At 34.3% G+C, this 21546-nt stretch overlaps 1 protein-coding gene across 4 annotated transcripts; it reads left to right on the top strand.

The window, feature by feature from the left end:
• The first annotated feature begins 33 nt into the window (after window positions 1–33).
• Window positions 34–12586, top strand: LOC135846485 (uncharacterized). Of its 4 annotated transcripts, XM_065365600.1 has the most exons (5): window positions 34–270; window positions 488–10627; window positions 10742–10803; window positions 10903–11042; window positions 11633–12586. In XM_065365600.1, the coding sequence occupies exons 2-5, from the start codon at window positions 10575–10577 to the stop codon at window positions 12521–12523; spliced, it is 1146 nt and encodes a 381-aa protein (XP_065221672.1). In that variant the 5' UTR covers window positions 34–270; window positions 488–10574; the 3' UTR covers window positions 12524–12586. The 4 variants fall into 4 exon arrangements, with proteins under 4 accessions (XP_065221672.1, XP_065221671.1, XP_065221670.1 ...); XM_065365599.1 differs by having other exon boundaries at window positions 35–191; window positions 10508–10803; XM_065365598.1 differs by having other exon boundaries at window positions 35–191; window positions 488–10803.
• Window positions 12587–21546: the final 8960 nt, after the last annotated feature.

Here is a 21546-nt window from a genome sequence, read left to right as displayed (position 1 = left end):
GGTTACTTTTTTTTGAAAATACGAATGACATTTGTGTCTGCATGAAGAAAGACGAGGTGTATCATATTTAGTATCATTAAGTAACAGGTGTCATTTTTTTTGTGATTTGAACGAATTTGTCGAAGCATGAAAATCAAGTGGTTGTCAAAGCATTTAGGCTACGTTTTTATAAAAATGCTGTTTATGTTGAGGTGAGTTGCTGTGGATTGGTAATTTTTTTCATCTTTTTAATGAACAGGATGGGGAAGAAGCCAGTGGGACTTGAACGAGGTATGTGGAAGAAAAATTGATATTCTAGAAAAAATTATCTAACCATTCAATATTTATTCTAAATAAACGTTTTTTTGATTAAGTTGACCTTCCACAAAATTGGTGAAACGTATGTCGGATTTTTGGTACCCCAAAAGAGATATGTCCCCCTAATTTGATGAAATTTTTAAAAAAAATTAAAAATTGTAGTGGCATAATATCGTTTATGTTTTTTTAGGTGCTGATTTCGAATTTCAATTCACTTTTTTAGAAATTCCTGGAGCCTCCAGCAGATTTTCAAAACTTCAAATTCCCACAACATTTTTCCAAATGAAGTTAAACAACAGAGATTTATTCTATTTACGATTGCAGGTGATTTCAAGTCGTTTTGGAACCTCCAGCGACTTTTTGGAAATTTCTGGAGCCTCCAGCAGATTTTCAAAACTTCAAATTCCCACAACATTTTTTCAAATGAAATCAACAAACAGAGATATGCTCTATTAAGTCGATTTCAGGTGATTTCAAATCGTTTTGAAACCTCCACTGACTTTTTGGAAGTTCCTGGAGCCTCCAGCAGATTTTCAAAACTTCAAATAATTCCCACAACATTTCTTCAAATGAAGTTAAAAAACAGAGATTTATTCTATTTAGTCGATTTCAGGCGATTTCAAGTCGTTTTGGAACCTCCAGTGACTTTCTGGAAATTCCTGGAGGCTCCAGCAGATCTTCAAAACTTCAAATTCCTACAACATTTCTTCAAATGAAGTTAAAAACTGAGATATACTCTATTAAGTCGATTTTAGATGATTTCAAATCGTTTTGAAACCTCCAGTGACTTTCAAGAAGTTCCTGGAGCCTCCAGCAGATTTTCAAAATTTCAAATTCCCACAACATTTTTTCAAATGAAGTTAAAAAACAGATATTTATTCTATTTAGTCGATTGCAGATGATTTAAAGTCGTTTTGGAACCTCCAGTGACTTTCTAGAAATTCCTGGAGCCTCCCGAAGATTTTCAAAACTTCAAATTCCCACAACATTTTTCCAAATGAAGTTAAACAACAGAGATTTATTCTATTTAGTCGATTGCAGGTGATTTCAAGTCGTTTTGAAACCTCCACTGACTTTTTGGAAATTCTTGGAGCCTCCAGCAGATTTTCAAAACTCTAAATTCCCATTAAATTTTTCCAAATGAAATTAAAAAACTGAGATATACTCTATTAAGTTGATTTCATTTCGAATTTTTATGCATTTTTTCGATACAAGCTCTCTGGACCTCTCAAAGAAGTCTTTAATTTTAAAAAAATTTAAAAAATCGAGTGACCTATGCTTTATTAGGGTTTTTTGGATGTTAGTGTCGATTTTCATCGTCTTTTTTTGATACTAGCTTCTTCAGACCCTACAATGAGCCCTCAAATTTCAAAAATATTGAAAAATTCGAGTGACCTATGGTTTACAGGGGTTTTAAAGGTGCTGATTTCGAATTTACATTCATTTTTTCGATTTAAGCTCCCTGAATCCTACAACGAACTCTCAATCTTGAAAAAAATTGAAAACCTCCAACCTTAACATAATTTTCTGCTCCTCTCAACAGAAGAATCCAATTTTCCCATCTTTCTTTTTCTAAGAGTTATTTTGCCAGCATTTGAACGATCTCATCTTATTTTGCTAATTTTTTGGAGATTCTTCGTCTGCCACAGATCAATCATAGCAGATTGAAAAAAACCACAAACAATGCGAGTATTTTCCACTCATTTTCATATTTCTCGTTTTGGGAATCACTCGGCATATCTTATGTAAAATATACCTGCGTACGATATAGGAGGAAGGAATAAACCACAAACTAAGGCATGAAGCACAGTCAGTAACTGCAGGCGTATCGTTGTTAAACAAATCCATTTTAACACTCGCGTGCCATCAACATCAACGTTGAACGAACGGTTACTTTACTCGAGCCGCATTGTTTATCATTTGAAGAACATTAATTTAAACCATAAGTACGCGCAATTACGTCGAACACATCTGGCCGATGTCATTTGTCGAAACGATCCGATAATCAAGCTCTCATCAAAAGCGCGTTTTGTGGTAGAGAAGCGTAGTTATATCTGTGCATGTATTGGTACATAGTACAGTGTAAGGTACTTTTTTTTAATCCAGTACCTGCACAAACAGCAGATATGAGCTGCTGCTACAAAATTGTATACCTATACAGATATTATAGGTACTTAAGAGTACGCTGTATGCATAAAGCGGACTCTGCGCCGCAATCGTTAAGAAGAAGAGCAACGGAGAACTTCCTATTACGATTCATTAACCGTGACATTCGTGCATTTACATTAAAAACCACTTTTGTGGACTAAACTCGGCGAAGAAAATAATAAAAAAAACACCTGAACTTGCGTCCACGAGTTCGTAGTACTTGTTCGATGTGCGATTACGGTTGATCCGAAGCTCGTGCACGAGTTCAAAGGAAGTCGAAGTCGAAGTCGACGTTTCAGCAATACGATTTATACGGTAAATATCCGCTGGGGTTTTTGATTCCGATTACTCAGTCTTAAGGGGTACGCCACCGCAATGTAGACTTGTATTTTGGGTTCCAGTTCGACTGGTCTTGCCAATGGAAATAATTCTGTCTAATTAAAATGTCTTTTTTTGTGTAATGCTGTTGATTAGGTATAAATGGTAATGGAACGAGATCGACAAAATGCTTTTGATATTTGAATCGATTTCCTCCCTATTTTGAGGAAATTCTTGAACAATTTTTGGAGATTTTTTTAAATGAGTGGATACCTAGAGAACTAGATGATCTACTTTCGAAAAGATTTTTGATGGATTTTTTGCAAGTTTTTCAACATTTTTCCACAAACGAATTCATTTATTGATGGAGATCCTTGAAATAACAACGATCAAAGAAATTGTGAAATGGGGGGGGGGGAGGGTGAATTATTTTCAAACGTTATGAAGGGTGAATTAACTAATCGACAACATTTTATTAATTCGCCTGGAAAAAGAATAAAGTTTCCATCCATCTAAGGGAGGGGTACAATAGACATGAAATTTTGATCAATAATTCCAAGTGATCTGTCGATGCAATAGGTAATTTCTTGAATTAGGCTTTTCAGTTCTCAATGCACCTTTTATTAAACACTTATTTTTTTCAAAATGAGGAGCTGAGAAGATACCGAAGACAGGGACGAAGCAAGAAGAGGGCTAGAGGGGGACCTCCCCCCTCCCCCCACTCGGTTCTGCGAAAGTTGGGAAAAGTTGAGAAATTGTGAGCAATTCAGACATTTTCGAATTACTGAAAATAATTAGTACTTTTTCCAAATGTTGGCTGAAAAATCGTGACCTCTCACAAATTTCTGATAAAAATTATGATTTATTCATTAAAATCCAGAAAAAATCAAAAGTTTTTGAATTTCTCCCTTAAAAATGCAAATTTTTCCGAACGGGCAAACATTGGAGCTTTTTTGAATTTTTTTCAAACTTTAATAAAAATTAGCTGAGATTACCTTCCCTATTTTTTTATACTTTTGAAGAAAAAAAATCAGGTCGATTTCAAAATTGGTACTTACTTTGAATTTCTGTCAAAAAATGAGGATTTCTTTCCAATTTTGGCTAAAAAATCGAGATTTTTTCAAATTGCTGACAAAACTCATAATTTCTTTGAATTTCTGATAAAAACCCAGAATTTTTTAAAAATTTTGGTCAAAAACCAAGAATTTTTGGAATCTAGACTCGCTTAAAATGCTAGATTTTCTCAAATTTCTGGAAAAATAGGATTTAAAAAGAGTTTTTCTCGGCTGGAATCGGGAATTTTATCAATTCCTGGCAATGAAATCAGGATTTCTCAAAATCTCTGGTTATGAAAATCGAGACTATTCACATTTCTGGCAAAAATCATGGATTTTTTTTCGAACTCTGCCTGAAAAATCGGGCGTATTTCTTTCTGATAAAAATCATGACTCCTAAGAAATCCTGATAAACAATCAGGACTTTCTCGACTGTGACAAAAAAATGGGGCTCTTTTAAATTTCTGGTAAAAAATCTCGACTTTTTTAAAAACTCGACTAAAATCAGGACTTTATTCAATTTCTGGCAAAAAATCAGAATTTTTAAAAATCTCAGGTTAGAAAATGGAAACTTTTTCGAATTTTGTAACAAAAATAAGGATTTTTTTGAAATCCTAAAAAAATCAGGATTTTTTTGAATCTTGCAAGAATCAAAACTTTTTCTTAAATTTTGGCAAAAATCCTGATTTTTGGATAAAATGTTAGGACTATTTTACCCCACCATCGAGATTTTTCGTATTTCTGGCAAAAATCAGCAATTTTTTCGAATTCTGGCTGAAAAATCGAGTTTTCTTTCTGGAAAAAATCACGACTCCTGAGAAATCCTGAGAAATCCTGATAAGCAATCAAGACTTTCTCGACTCTGACAAAAAAAATGGGGCTATTTTGAATTTCTGATAAAAAATCTCAACTTTTTTAAGAACTCGACTAAAATCAGGACTTTTTTCAATTTCTGGCAAAAAATTAGGATTTTTTAAAATCTTAGGTTAGAATATGGAAACTTTTTCGATTTTCTGGCAAAAATCAGGACTTTTTGAAATCCTAAAAAAATCAGGATTTTCTTGAATCTTGCAAAAACTAAGACTTTTTTAAAATTTTGACTAAAATAATGATTTTGGACAAAAAATTAGGACCGTTTTATCCCCCACTACCATGATAAAAATTTTTGAAAAAAATCGTGTTGAAAGGCCCATGCTTCCCCTGCACATTCAGCGTGGTATCAGAATTTTCTCCCCATTACTCATTCTCTTTGTTTTTCACTTAACTTGGAAATTTTCAGTCAAATCAGTTGGAAATTTTTTGGTTTTGCCCCCCTCCCCCCCGCTGCAAAGCCATTTCGCTACGTCCCTAACTGAAGAATTTAAACCAAAAAATGAGCAAGATATTCAAATTCAGCAACCAACCTCAATTGTTGTCAAATTACCTAAACTATACTATGGCCCTTTTTCAATAGGTACATTTCCACTGCACAAAGTATCGTGTGAATTTTTGACTGGTACTCGATCCCAAATCCAGTCAACGAAAGAAGACCTCTGGAAGGAAATGCGTGTTAGTAAATATACCTTGTGCTGTAGTAAGCAAAGGTGTCGATCTGTTAAAACAAAGGCACCGCGTGTCCAAGCTGAGATTGCATATAGGTGTGATTTCTAGACTGCCGAAAATTGGTCCGGGGCGCATCTAGGGGTGTAATCAAGCCTCCTCAAATGGAAATTATACCGCTGCTGCTACCTCTCTTCACACCTTTTTAGCGCTAACGAGCCTCTTGAAAAGCTGATTAGAGCTGTCAGTTTGGTGTGGAAATTATAGGGTTGTGAGGTTTAACACCTTGTTAGTGGTAATCATATACGAGTATATAGGACGTAATTCGTAGGACAGTGTATAGCTCTACGTATACTTAGGTTAGGTACCTTAACACCTCACGGACGTGATAACGTTATATTGATACCAATTCTCGATTAAGTAGATGTGCTCAGGCATCAGCCACCTCCTGGTTCCAAATTATCATCTATATGCTATAAATCTTTATCGTTAACTAGGTTCTGCAGCTGGGAGACTGGCTACCTTTTTTTACGTATTAATGTATAGGTATTGGAGTCCTTGTTTGGGTATTAGCAGTTTTTCATTTTCTATGTTTAAATTTTGAAGAAGCTGAGTCTTTTCTTTTGCCTTTTTGATTTTTCCAAAGGGGTGAGTTTCTCCAAAATAAAATTACTGAGTTGTAATTTTTTGAAAATGAGTATTCAGCAATTTGTTTCTTGACTATACTTTTTGAAATTTTTTCAAAATTCGTAATCAAATTTTCTGCCTGAGGAGGAACTTGACTTTTTTTGAAAATAGTTTTTTCAAAATTCTATCAAAGGAAAGTTGTTTGAACAGTTGAAGGTTGAAGCATTTCAACTGTGGATGTGTTTTGAGACTTCTGGGGAAATATTTTGGAACACAGCGGTGCCAATTTTTCACTCAGTGTTGTCAATTTCAAAAAAATAATAAAAATTAGCCAAAAAATTACCGAATTAAGAATCCAAAAATGTTGTTTACCGAGGTTTCGGGACATGCTGTTTCGAATAGCTTGATTTTGTTCAATCTGAAGAGTGTATGTTCAAAAATTCCCTTGTAAATTAATTTTGACAGTACCTGCAATCGTCCCTTCAGTGAAAAATACACCTGTTTGATTTTACTAGGATCTATAAGCAAAAATCAGACCGCAAATCTCTAAAATTGAAAGTCATTCGCCATTCTCTAGAGAAAATCTGTATTCAAGTCAGCCTATGCTGCAAATTAAACCTCGATTTCGACGATATTGACCAGCCTGCTGTTACTTCATATTATTTGGAAACATTGTAGATAACTCAATATCAACCCCCCCCCCCCTCACCATACAAATGAACATTCGATAAACCCACCGAAGTCCTAACTACCGGGTATTTGAAATAATTCATCGTATTTGCAGTAAAAACACCAATAATAATTCGTCCGAGGCGCGGCGAATTTGACGAAATTAAAACCTAACCTGCGAGTTGGTCCCCTACACAAACGTGTAATTATATTCGAAACAATAATATTTTTGTGATTTTTTATATAACCAAAAAATAACAATTTAATAGGTATAAGCGTGTACACACAAGGTAGTATCTATCGAGATCGACAGAGAATGGGCAAAACGGTATAGAAATCCATTTACGAGGAGGCAGGAATCATACAGGTGCATTTTAACGGCATTACACCTGTCCGCACGGCAGTCAGTTCCAGTCACTAAACCTATGCCCATATCTTGGTGGCAGCATTTTCGTTGTACCTATTTTTGTTAAAGGTAAAAACAAAACGAGAATAAGAAATCCAGTCAGCCGGCTGGAAATCGCATCCGTCCGAGATGGGAAAAATTTTTTTACACGCACGATGCTCTCTTTAACGTTTTAACGAATAAAGTCTCCGTCGTCGACGATCGCCTCATCCACGGAGGTAGAATGGCAGACGCGTCATCAACCAATGCTATGGTGAGATGAAATGGAAAACGGTCTTAATTACAATCACTGGAGCTTTTAAACCGCAGCCAACGGACGCCCAGTGAAAGCCAACTTTTTAAAAGCATCGTATAATGGCAAGTTAATTACCTCGCGTTAACCTAATTAAAGAGCTATTAGGCCATATCAATGAGCAATGGGTATCCTATACGTAATAACGTAGCAATTTTTTGTATGTGGGGGGGGGGGGGGGTAAACCACGTAAAATATGGAAAAGTATGACGATGGCTATAGTTGAATTTTTAATCCTAAATCCTAAGTACGTAAGACTAAGTACGAGTATAGGTTTAAATGGTTCTGGTACAACTGTGCTCAAAACGGGCGATGTCCTTACGAAGGCAAACCGGTTGAAATAATCTGATGAATAATGCACATTCGACTAGTCCAGTTATCATTAAAAAGTAATAACTTTATAGCTCAAAAATACAAAAAAAAATATACCAATTAAAGCTTCTGTTGCATTTGCACTCTATTAACCCTTATATTGCCAAGTTCAAAAAAATATTCATCATGGCAGAATCAAACATTTAAAAATTACTGAGTAATGAGTATAGATAGGTAACTTCCAAAAATCGAGCATTTTTTAAAGCATTTTGGGCAATAGGACTCTTCAATCGGAAAGAAATCACAGCCGAGGTGAACCAAATGAGCATAAATAGGTATCAAACTCTCCTTCTCTTACACCCCCCCTCGTCATCTCTTGTTAGTGCAACAAAAAGATCTTGACATTTGACATTTATTTGGTTGGGCAATCATCATCTTCGTACGTCGATTTATTAAGATTAAGTATTTATTTTTGAAACACCTACTCCTTTAGCCCCCCCCCATTCAAGCTCCCTTATATTTTCTAATCATTCAAGGTGGAGATTTTGTTTAAAATTTAAAAGAATCATAAGTAGGTATTTTTTAAAGCTCAGAAAACGAAAAAAAAAGGTACACAAGAGCAATTTGAGGCGGACCTATCCAATTAAGTGGAGCTTTCTGATTTCACAGGCTTCTAGAAGATGAGCAAATCTCACAGATGGAAAATTTTATGCTCTACAATTTTGCAATTTCCCCATCGCAATCAGATTTGGTTGAACTTTATTTCTTCTTTTGAATTGCTCAAAATATGTATTTCAAAAGATTGAGGACCGTATTCATAAACGTTACTTTAGGGATCGCTTGGCTACGTGGTGAATTTTGAAGCAATTTTTCCAAGCGTGATTGAATTTTTGATAATTTTTTTATTATTAAATTGAGATGTTGGACTCCGAAGTATCGATTTATCATTTTCAAAGTACGAAGTTTTTATTCGTTTACGAGAAAAATTGGATGAAATCTCAGGAAAAAAAAGTCATCTTATCCGACAGACGAGAAATTTTTTGGTGACAAATTTTGTTTTTTTACATTTTGTCTCTTCAACTCTTTTTTTTCTTCAAAAAAAAATGGATTTTTGAGAAAACGAAAAGACGTAAATTAGTAAAAAAAAATTCGCTTAAATCCTCAAGTTTTCTTCATTTTTAAAAGCAAATTTTACCAACTGTTTTAGTTTTTAGTGTCTTTCAACTTAGAAACATCAAGCATTAGGTACTGATTAAGTAGGTATAATATTTCAGGTAAATGCTATAAGTAAAATTAATAAAATAAAAAACAGAAAAATTTTAACGAAAAATCTTGAAAGTTGAGAAATTATTCCTGATTTTTTTTTTTTAAGTTGGGAATATTGAAAAATTCTTTTCAGGCGAAAGTCATAAAAAGAGATAACTGCAGAACAGGTAATTACGATCAGATCTTTTTATGTATCAGCTTCTTGTTTTTTGAAATTGTGAAAATTATTGAATTACTGGTTGATTAGTGATTACTTACATATTGAAATCAGTGGCGTAGCCAAGGGGGGGGGGCGAAGGGGGCCATGCCCCCCCCCCTTGCGAGCGAAAATTTGAAAGAAAACATGCAAAAATGGACGTTTTTTCGTTGTTTGGACCCATTTTTTCTAAAAATTTTCGCTCTCGCTTCGCTCTCGCAGTAATTTTGCCTTCATTTTCATGAAATCACCACACATTACAATAGATTTCCAGAAAATTACCCCTCATTTCGATTTTTCATGCCTAAAAATCTGGTTTTGCCCCCTCCTTGAGAAAATCCTGGCTACGCCACTGATTGAAATAATGACGAAAACAATTCAGCTCTTGATAAAAATTATCAAAACGTAGCTAAAATATAATGGAATTTTCACGAAAATCATTTTTCAAAAAATAATACCTTAGGAATTATTAGAAAATTCTGCAAAAAAATTTTGAAATGATTTGAAGTAGAAAGGGGGGAGGAAATGGTGGAAATATTGAAAAACAGCTCAACAATCAGTTGACAAAGGGTTTGTAGACCTATCTACTTTGCATAGAATCTTTTTTCTCATCACGTAACTTTCAATACATTCAAGAATCGACTCTCAAGTATTGTATGTATTAACAAAGATGCTATGACAGCCAAATTTAAACCAAGTAGGTATCCAGTGGGTCGAGGGGGAGAAAGAAAAATACTTGAACGATTGCATTCAAATGATGTTCTTTATTCTTATAATAAAATGTCGACTAAGCTGAAATAAGAAAACAAAAGAAACAAAATCTACATAGTTAAGAGGTACAAAAAAATCTATGAATATAATTTCCAATTTTCAGAGTATAATTTCTGGTTTTACAAAATTTTATCCGACTTTCAAGAATAAGGAACTTGAAAAAAAAAAATAGTGGAAAATTCTGGCATTTTGGGTTACGTACTGAAATCAACTTCTAAGAGTCTGATTTTTGAAAACTTGGTGAATGAATTGTTTAAATTAAGTTGAAATCTCAAAAGTAACTTTCTGACATTTTGACAGATTTTTGAAAACGGGATAATTCTGTTGTTCGTTTCGTGTTCCTGAAATGATGTCAGGAATTCTATCAGACTTTTGAATGCTCGAAAAAATCATCTAGAAATCCTCCTATTAATGATATTTCATCAATACTTAATCGATTTTGAATTTAATCAATCAGCACGAAAATTTGTATTTCCGTTTAGACGACGATGGTGTAATCGAAATGTAGAAATTTTCGTAATCTGAGAACTATCAGCTCTCTCAAGTCTCAACCATGACGATATTATTAATATTTTGACTTTTGATCTTTGATCTTTAATTTTTGATTACAGCCGTTTAAAAATCAATCATAAAAAACTAATGCCACAACATCCTAGATAGTCAAAATATTAATTACGGATGAAGTTCTCGCTTCATTTAATAATTTTTAGCAGCTTTATTCAATCAAAACAGTAAGCATGAATCTACATTCGCTCATTACTTTGTTGGGTGTATAAGACGAGCTTAAGGATGGCCATAAGATTTTGCATTTTGAGTTATCTGTTTGTTTTTTGCGTACAAAACAGCATAGTTTTGTCGAACAAGGCGGCGGTAGCTCAAATAACAACAGACGACAACACGTTATCCAGTAAGTTTACTCATTCAACGCTTCAAAGTTCAAAACTTCAATGGTATCCAAAATACAGTTGGGAACCCTACATGAAAAATAATCTATCGTGCATTTCAGAATCGATTGAATTACCGGCAGACGTTCTGTCATTAATGGGAAATTTCAACGATTCTGCCAAATTATTGGTAAAAAAATGTTTCAATCAACAATATAGAAAAGAATACAGAAAAGGATTCGTCAAAAGCGTGGACACCTTTGTAAGTTTTCAATAAAATAACTCCTAGGATATTCTCAATTCTTTATCGCTGATATACATAGTTATACCTAGTCCAACCAGAATCAACTCATTTTGTGGAGGTCATAGGTAAAAAACAGAGGGTGGATGAAAATTTTTCTGATGTTTTAAGAATTTTAAAAAATATTTTTCCCACTTCAAACATAATTTCAATGAATTGTTTTGCATGTTTTATTATCTTCTAATACCTCTAATGTGCTGAGCAATTATTTTTGCTACGCTAATATTTGTAGAGATATTATGAAGAAAGAAGTTCAGCAGAAGGAGGGAGGGCTGAGGGGTGACAAAAAGGTATCTTTTAATTCATACGAATTCATTTTGGAATAGAACAATTTCAATAATTTTTGATTGAAAATCGATATTTGTGGAACCAAATTATAAACTCAAGTACCTATTCGTATTCAGTACTTGACCAAAAAAAAAAAACTCCCCTTGTACCAAAATTCAGAACCCCACCCCCTTCCCTCCCTTCACCCACTCACATTTTCAACTTACGGTATTGGATAGGCATCTATTGCGTTAACTCTGTATTACAAATGCCCAATGTTACAGTTCCTCAACTTTTTCGAATGCGCAGTTCACACGAGCAAACTTGCGCTGGAACTTTACGGAGTTTTTGAAGATGAATTCAAGAAATCTGAAGTGCAAGAAATCATGAAAAAGCAAAGCCCGAAGCTCCCATTTGATATTCTTGATATATTCAAAACGCGTGACCTCCCGTGGATACACACAGTCGACGATTCTGTATTTGAACTTTTCTTAAAATCGACTCCCAGTGCCACACCATCAATAACTGAAAAATCCTTACCCAAAGCTCGACAAAACAAAACAGCGATTCTCGAAAAATTCTTCCGAGGCTGGTATTACATCCTTACGGTACGGAAGTATGACTGTGACGGACTTAAACTCTTCCATTATAAGTTGGATGACATCTTCGAGCATAATGCAGCTCATTTCATCGATAAGACTTCATTTTATAGTAGATGCGCTGCGAATTTAGCACGTAGCTATATGCAGCTATGTTCGCTGCACCATAACTGGTTGCCGACTTTACGGATGCACTTATTCACCCGTAAACATACAGAACGAGAATTTTTTGCAGATATATTACTCGATTTCTTACCCCAGTGGTACTTGTCAGAAGAACAAATAGTATTCCTAAACATCATCCGATCCACTGGTTTTATAGATCAGGCGATCCAAGCGCTGAAAACTGTGTGTATACAAAATCGATGGACTGGGACCCCTGGAAATCCCGAACATCCGGATTGGACTTACATTTTTTACGACGAATCTAGTGTGTGCAGGCAAATCGACCTCGTGAACGGACCGACGATTAAATCGCCTAATCATATCGGAATTGTTGTCCCTACAAGGATCAAAATCAATTTTGCGGTCTACATCACTACCAATTATCGATCAAATTTTTACCAAAAGACTTAGAGGTGTCGGTTACGACCGAATTTGAATTTAAAAAAAATAAAGTTCGAACCTTCCTCTATCACACACTGGGATTGAATTTTTGAAAAAAATTCAAATAATTCGTTTTTGGATTTGAAAACACCTCCAAAAAATGGGCATTTTTAAAACTCTCAACCAATCACAAATCATGTAACCATTTGAACAATTTTTTTTTTCTGTTTTGATATCACTTTTATGCATAAAAGGGCGATCTTCAACTGTCCTGATCAATATTTTGTCAAAAAACGTGACTTGAAAAACTACCAATTATGAACTGATCCATAATTGAATTACTGGTTGATTATTGAAAAAATGATAAACATATTCAACACTTGATGAAAAAAATTTTTTTTTAGAAATCAATTTTTTGTGAATGGGGATGAAAAATTTGAAAGTTTTTCATCGTTTTTGATCTAAGAATTTTTTTCATTAAAAAAAAAAAAAGTTTTAAACCAAGTTTTATCGACTGTTTTGGTATTTTTTGACTTGGAAACATTTGAGATGAAAACATTTTTTAATGGCGATTATTGATATTTCATTCAAATCTTAATCAAAAAGTCAAAAAATACAAAAAAAAATGAAAAAGTTAAGATACAAAAAATTAACCAAATAAAAAACAGAAAAATCTAAATAAAAAATCTTGAAAATTGTGAAATTCTTCCTGTTTTTTTTTTTTCAGTTGGGAACACTGAAAAATTATTTTTAGGTGGAAAGTCATAAAAAAAATAACTGCAGAAAAAGTAATTAATTACGATCAGGTCTTTTTATGCATCAGCTCAATCAGCTCTTTGTTTTCTGAAATTGTGAAAATTATTGAATTACAACTGGTTGATTATTGAAAAAAGATAACGAAAATAATTTCAACATTTGATAAAAATTATCAAAACGTAGCTAAAATGTAGGTAATGAAATTTTTACGAAAATTATTTTTCGAAAAATAGTAGGTATAGAATTATTAGAAATTCTGTAAAAACATTTTGAAATGATTTGAACCAGAAAGGGGGGTATGGTGGAAATATTGAAAAACAGTACAACAATAATCAGTCGATCAAAGGTTTGTATAGGCCAATCTATTTAGCATACAATCAGAATCGACTCACAAGTAAAATTAACAAAGATGTCATGACAGCCAAATTCAAACTATCCAATGGGTCGAGGGAGAGGGAGTAAAGTACTTGAACGATTGCATTCAAATTTGTGAATTGATGACAATTTTTGTACAAATTATGAGAGATATACTCGTAAATTTACTCACTATGATGTTCTTCTATTCTTAAGTATAACAAAATGTAAACTAACCTTAAACAAAAAAACAAAAGAAACAGTTGATTAAGAAGTTGACAATTATCTCACAGCACAGATACAAAAAAAATCTGTGAATATAATTTCCAATTTTCAGGGTATAGGTAATTTCTGACTTTACATTTTTTTAGAGACCTACCTAAAGTGTTTTGTCTGACTTTTAAGATGGATCTTGAAAAAAAAAATAGTGTAAAATTCTTGGAATTTTACGTTGGCTGACATTTTGAGTTATAGGTACCTGGTACCTATGTACTAAAATAAACTTCCAAATATTACGTTTGATTTTTGAAAACTATACGGCTAATGAATTATTAAAATCAAGTCGAAATCTTGAAAGTAGGTAACTTAGTGATATTTTGTCAGATTTTTGAGAACGGGAAAATTCTGTTGTTCGTATTCCTAAAATTATATCAGGTATTCTGTCAGACTTTTGAATGCTTGAAAAAGTCATGTAGAAATCCCATTAAAAATATTTTATTAGCACTTAATCGATTTTGAATTTAATCAATTAGCACGAAAATTTGTATTTCCGTTTAAACAATGAGACGATGAATTGTAATCGAAATGTAAAAATTTTCGTAATATGAGAACATTACTAGCCCATATTAATTTTTCAAAAGAACGGGACACTGGGGCAGTGAGCTATCAACGTTTTAAACGAATTTGAATTGCCTAGATAGATAAAATTCTCGCTTCGTTGAATAATTTTTATCAATTTTATTCAATTAAGACAGTAGGTATTATAAATGAATAGAAAAGGCGAATATGAAAGCACGAATCTATGTACATTCGCTCATTGCCTTGTTTGGTTTAAGACAAGCTTACAAGAATGGCAATAAAATTTTGCCTTTTGAATTTTCTGTTTGTTTTTTGCGTACAAAATGCCATGGCAGATGTCAATGCGTTATCTAGTAAGTTTATATAACTAAAATTTTTGGCAGACCACATGAAAGATATAACCTATTGTGAATTTCAGAATCGATTACATTACCTTCAGAAGTCTTGTCATTCATGAAAAATTTTAACCATTCTGCAAAATCATTGGTAAAAAAGCACTTCTACCAGCAGTATAAAAACGGATATGGAGAAGGATATAGAAAAGGATTCGTCAAAGGTGCGGAAACTTTTGTAAGTAGGTCTATTCTATAAAATACATAACTCCTAAGATGTCGTCAACTTTGTATCGCTGATATAGTCCACGAGATTCAACTCATTATACGGAGGTCATAAGGAAAACTGGGTGTGGGAAGTGGGTATTTTTCTGATGTTTTAAGAATATTTTAAATTTAACTTTGTATTACGGATGTCCAATGTTACAGTTCATGAATAGATTTGAATGCGCCCTTCAAACAAGCAACGGTGCGCTGGAAATTTACTCATATTTTGAGAATGAATTCCAGATACCCAAGGTGCAAGAAATCATGAAAAATCAAACTCCGCAGTTCCCAATTGATATTCTTGAAATATTCAAAACACGTGACCTTCCGTGGGTAGATACAATCGACGATTATGTAGTTGAACTTTTTTTAAAACCAGAACCAGATACTCTCAGTGCCACTCCAACAGCACCAGTAACTGAAAAATTGACTACCTTAACAAAACCAACTTTACCCAAAGCTCGAAACAAAACAGCTCTTCTCGAAAAATTATTCCGAGGTTGGTATTACATCATTTCGGAACGGACAAGATGTCACGGAATTCCTCTTTTGTACCTCCGAAACAAGTTTGATGGCTGCTTTCAGCATAATAAAGCTCATTTTAAGGATAAGATTTCGTTTTATGGTAGATGCGCTGCGAATTTAGCACGTAGCTCTCTGCAGCTATGTTCGCTGCACTTTAGCTGGTTGTCGACTATACGAAAGAACGTATTCGCCCCCGAAAATGCAGAACGAGTATTTGCAGATATATTACTCGATATTTTACCCACGTGGTATTTTTCGGAAGAACAAATAAAATTCCTTAGTATCATCCGTTTGGCTTCCTATGAACTTGAATACATAGAAGAACTGCAAATGGCGTGCATACAAAATCGATGGAATGGCACTGCTGAGAAATCTGAACAACCGGATTGGACTTATATTCCTTATGACGAATCCAGGGCATGCCAGCCAAGCGAACACGTAGACAGACCGACAATGAAATCGCCTAATACTATAGGAATTGTTATCCCTACAAAACCTTACAGAATTAATCTCGGACTCCATTACGGCAAGTAAAGTATAAACTAAGTATACCAATTATGGGTCAACTTTTTTCCAAAACACCTGGAGGTGTCAGTTTTGCTTTTGACCGAATTTGGATTTAATAGGTAAATAAAAAAAGTTTAAACTTCCCTTTCCCATCGTAGTGGGGTTGAATTTTTGAAGAAAAAAAACTGAATTATTTCGTTTTTGGATTTGAAAACACCTCCGAGAAATGAGCATTTTGAAAACAACCAATTACAATTTACGAATCACGCAACCATTTGAACAACATTTTTTTTTGTTTTGATTGCATTTTTATGCATATGTAAAAGGATGGTCTTCGACTCGACTATTCAGTTGTCAAAAAAACGCAAGTTGAAAAACTACCATCGCGTCAGTAGAGGAATATTTCAAACAAAAAAATTGCAAAATTGCAAAATGTATTAATCGAGTACCAAATTGAATCAAAAAAACTCAAGATTACAATAAAATATAAGCAAGTTCATGTCACGTACGTTAGTATTGCTTCAATAAAGACATTTTCTGTGAAAAAAAAAAAACAGTTTACTTTCTACAGTCTACACCAATATTATTCAAGATGAAGACGGTTTCTCAAAATATATGGTAGGTAGGTAGGTACCTACGTTTTGAATAACATAAAAAACCTATACTTTCATCAATTTTAATCTTCCCACAAGCAAACACCTTCAAACATTTGCAGTTTGAATAACTATCTGAAGTCGCATGCCTTGTTTTTCTTCAATAATTTCTTTTTTTTACTCAAACTAATTTTATTTTAGCTCATCTTTTTTTCTATTTTCAAAAATGCTTGTTACCAATACTTTCATTTTGAAATATCAGATGCCTCAGAAGGATTGATTTTGATTTATAATGCTATACTATTCGGTGTCATAAATCGAAAAATAGTCAATTTAAGGTTTATTACCATTTGTGACATGAATACTTTCTGAATGTGCGATTTCCAGCAAATTTTGAGTTCTAGGCAGCAACCGGCCTAACTCAGTTTAAAGCACTTCCAATTTTATCCGTCAGTTTGTCTCGTAGCCGAAAGGGTTATATTGCCAATTTCAAAAAATCGAAAAACTTTTATATGATCAGACTTCTCCGCTTTTTCCTCCCTTCAGTCATTTTTTTGTGTGGGTAACTATTTCTTGAAACATTTTGCCAAAATTTATCTACACAACATAGTCCGGCATGTATGACAAAATAAATAATTGTACCCCCCCCCCTCGCTGATTCTCTGGGATAACTCTTTTCCTAAAGCGAACATCCTAAATAACATTTTAAAGCAAAATTGCCACATTAAAAAAAGTTGGCTTTACTAACGAAATGGCAACCACTTTGATTATGACAGATCAGTCGAAATCGCAGACTTTTGCGTTCCAACATAGAACTACCATGAGATTTTTTGAACCGGACGAAGCTAAGATCGAAAGAGGGGCAAACATTTATCATCGACCAAAATTTCAAGAGGTAAAGTGCATTTTAGAATTTTTAAAATTCAAAAGGCCAAAAATCATAAAATTTTTCCAAATTGACCAAGAAAGCTGGAAATATACCGTATTTTGAGCTGTTCTGATGCCTCGAGCAGATTTTTGAAACTTGAAATTTTTACAAAATGTTGTCAAATGCAGTTAGAAAGCCGAAATTTATTCGGCAAACTAATTTCAATGCGCTGCGAAAACGACTGCAGGCGGATTTTAAGTCGATTTATGGCCTCTAGCGACTTTTTGAAAATTACTGGAGCTTCCAGTATATTTTCAATGCTCGAAATTTCCATAAAATTTTCCCAAACAGAATTGTAAATCCGAACTTTACTCCGCACTCCAATTTCAACTCGCCATCACCTCGACTAAAGATGGTTTCAAGTCATTTTTGGAGCTTCCAGCGACTTTTTGAAAATTTCTGGTGCCTCCAGCAGATTTTTGGAACTTGAATCTGCCTGAATTAACTTTAGGACGTACTGTGCAGAGTAAATTTTGGCTTTTCTACTCCATTTTATGAAATTTTATAAAAATTTCAAGTTTCAAAAATTCACTGGAGGCTCCAGTAATTTCCAAAAAGTTACTGGAAACTCGGAAACGACTTTAAATCCACCTGCAGTCGACTTCGTAGCGTATTTAAATTAGTTTGCAGAATGAATTTCCGCTTAATAATTCCAAAATTTCGAGTGTCAAGTGCATTTTTAAATTTTTGATGAATTTTAAAAAAATCAAATTAGGCCAAAAATGAGAAAAAAATCTAACCTCATATTCGTGTTCACAGGGGGCTCAATTCATACGAAAATGACACCCATATTGCCTACCTTTTTCAGACCCAAAATTGGATGAGGAAGTGCCCATGGCCCCAAAATGAGCTTTTAGAGGAAAGGTTGCATTTTATACAGTTTTTTAAGGTTCACGTGCTAAATTTCAGAACTTTATCGCAAGTTTTCATTTTTTTAATTGTGCTATGGCACAAAAAACACATTTTGAAGAGTTTTTTTGAGTTTTTAAAGATGACCCACCTGGAGAAAAAATTTGAAAAAATTTCCAAAAATAGTACCTACCTACTCACCTGGACATATTTTCAGAAGAAAAAGAAATTTGTGTACCAGAATCATAGGTTCGTAGATAAGACTGTTTCAAATTTTCTTTTGTGAATATCTCCCCATTGGGAGGCCAAAAAGTTTTGAAAAAATTCACGTCGCTATAGACTCATGTCTCCTCCATATATTTTGGCTGAATTCAAAAACTTTTATTCAAAACTCGTTGAAATGTTTTTTTTTTTTTTTTTTTCGAAAAAAAACGTTTTTTGTCATTGTGGACAAGGGAGGTGAGGTGGGGAATTTTTTGGCTCCAATATTTTTTTAAAAGGTACCCAACAATGTTTTTCCAAAATTTCAAAAATCCGAGGACAGGGGCATTTCACCTATTTTACCCGGGAATACGCTTTGAAATGTACTCTATTTTCGACCTGCCAGATCGACCGGAATCGGTTTCAACTTTCAAACTGTTTTGAGCAGTTCTGGAGCCTCCGGCAGATTTTTGAAACTTGAAATTTCATCAAATAAAGTTGAAATCCGAAATTCACGACTTCAAATCCACGTGCAGTCGACTTCATGGCGGTATTAAAATTAGTATGCAGAGTAAATTTTGGCTTTATAATTCCATTTGATAAAATTTTGTGAAAATTCCAAGTTTCAAAAATCTGTTGGAGGCTCCAAAACTGCTCAAAACGGGTTGAAACCAGTTTCAATCGATTTGGCGGGTTAGAAATAAGGGTATATTTCAAATTTCAGCTTTCTCGGTCAATTTGGGAAAATTTTGATTTTTTCTTCTCATTTTTGGCCCAAATTCGAATTTCAAAAATTCACCAAAAGTCTAAAAATGGTTTTTAGGACTTGAAATGGCTGGTGATGGATTTTTGCCGGCTCTTTCGATCCAGCCTTGTTCGGTTCAAGAAATTGCCCTTTTTTTTTGGCAAGTTTGATTTGAAATGTTCCTTAGGATGTTACCTTTAAACAAAAAAGTTGTCCCAGAGAATCGGTGGGGGGGTCGGGGTGAAATTATTCCTATTGTCATATGCTGGACTAACGGGGCCGGGGAGAAGTCATGGAAATTCATCTCACTGGAAAACTGAAAAGTCTGCCTCGAGAATTTTAAATTATCTTAGAGATATGTTTACTGCCTATAGAACGATCTTCCCTCATCTTATGGTTATATATTTTCCATAAATCCATTGCTCATCATCACCACATCCTCAGAATCCAGGACTCGAGCTCCAGCACGCCTTTCACTCTGTTCCAGTCCTATGCCTATGGAAAATTATTTCACTTCTGCAAAATATTATACAGCAACGTATGCGCAATTCGTCATAAAACGTAGGAGTTCGAGTAAGTAATTAATAAGGGAAGAGGAAATTTCACGCGTAATTATTCGTCGACTTATCAAAAAAGAGACCCGTATAGTAGGATGAGTTGACATTTGTAGGACGACGCTGAAATAGAAAGCAAGCTATAAATACATACCGTAGTCGCATAAATAATACATTTTAGCAGTTTCACAATGCGGGTAAAGGTTGCGAATAAAAAACCGTATACCTCTACGTGAAAATTTTACGACACGTTTATGGTTTTGTGGTTTGCATACACACGCGTGTTTATACACACCACGATGTTTGATTAATAATACATAATACATAAGTACCTACCCACCCACCTACCTACCTAAGTAGCCTATATGAGTAAATATGGTACCGTTCCATGTGATGCTGTGACTGTGAGCAAAAAGGAACATACCACAACGACGACCAAAGCCTGAGAAGAAATTCGTTTTCAAAAATAAAACGCTTCGGTAGCCGGAGCTGGAGCTGGAAATGGAATTTTTTGCACGGTTGTAAATCTTACCGACTGAATCAAACGTCTGTTTATGTGTTCTTTTGTGTTGTATTGACTCGTGAATGCTGGACTTTTTTTTTTTATTCGCCCGCTAAGCTGCTTGTTTTCTTACTATATTCTTTCTTCGTCGAGGACACGTTTAACAGGTAGCCATGTGCACAGAAGCATGGGAGTTTTGTTAAGATGTTTCAAAGGTCGATAATTTATGTCGATTTGACGATTGTACTCGTATACTCGGACTACAATAGGTATTGGACATTTTCGAGTGGATTGAATTTGTACATTTTTTACGCTTTCTTAGTAAGCACGAGGGTAGCTGCGTGACCAGCTATATGAATAGGTTGAGTAGCTTCTTTAACAGTATCGAAGGTCGTTAACCATTTCGGACAGTAGAAGATGCAATCCCTTAATAATGAAATTTTATAGCAGAATTTACATTTAAATGTGTAGCTACGTTTTGTTAACTCATTAATAATTTAATAGGTTTCGATATTAAATTATATACTATAGTCTGGTGTGCGTAGAATCTATAAATACCCCGTTCCCTGGCTCGTTTTTTTTCCTTTTTTTAAATGAACGGTAATTACTACATTTTGGAAAAAAATATTCACCGAAAACTATTACAAATTATCAACTTTCGTTATCAGATTACTTACTAAATACCGACCTAGGTATAGAGGTACATAAGCTTATACATAGGTAAAGGTACCGGTTGTCGAATGAGTTCAAATCAAGTAAGTAATTCTATCCTGCGAACGTTCAGTAGACGCGGGTAACTTCCGGCGGGGCGACTGGACAGGAAATTGTGCCTAAGAGAGTGCTGCAAACTGAACCTCTCAAAGAACCACCCCCGCTTCGGCTATTATCATTAATGAGTGACCGTTTCTTAACACCCCATTATTTCTTAAAAACGCGCTGCCCACTTCCGAATACCACATGATGGACAACATTTGTCTCATATGGTACATACACTTCTCTCTCTCTCACTCTCTGTATAGCCCTGTGCCTTGAGCCTTATGTGTGGACCAAGGTGCTGCGAAGTACTTCCAATTTATAATATACTTATTTATTATTAATTTATTATGTTATTATTATTATATTATTCTCGTTGAATTACATAT

This window comes from Planococcus citri, chromosome 5 (assembly GCF_950023065.1).
Source record: "Planococcus citri chromosome 5, ihPlaCitr1.1, whole genome shotgun sequence".
NCBI lineage: Eukaryota > Metazoa > Arthropoda > Insecta > Hemiptera > Pseudococcidae > Planococcus > Planococcus citri.
The sequence above is the reverse complement of the archived record's forward strand: the minus strand, read 5'-3'. Positions and strand labels throughout refer to the sequence as shown.

Excerpts from the sequence above, each read along its gene's own strand:
- LOC135846485 (XM_065365599.1), top strand. The coding sequence starts at position 10,686 with ATGGCCATAAGATTTTGCATTTTGAGTTATCTGTTTGTTTTTTGCGTA. Across the intron at positions 10,804-10,902 it reads AGACGACAACACGTTATCCA|AATCGATTGAATTACCGGCA; the intron begins GTAAGTTTACTC and ends CGTGCATTTCAG. Across the intron at positions 11,043-11,632 it reads TCAAAAGCGTGGACACCTTT|TTCCTCAACTTTTTCGAATG; the intron begins GTAAGTTTTCAA and ends CCAATGTTACAG.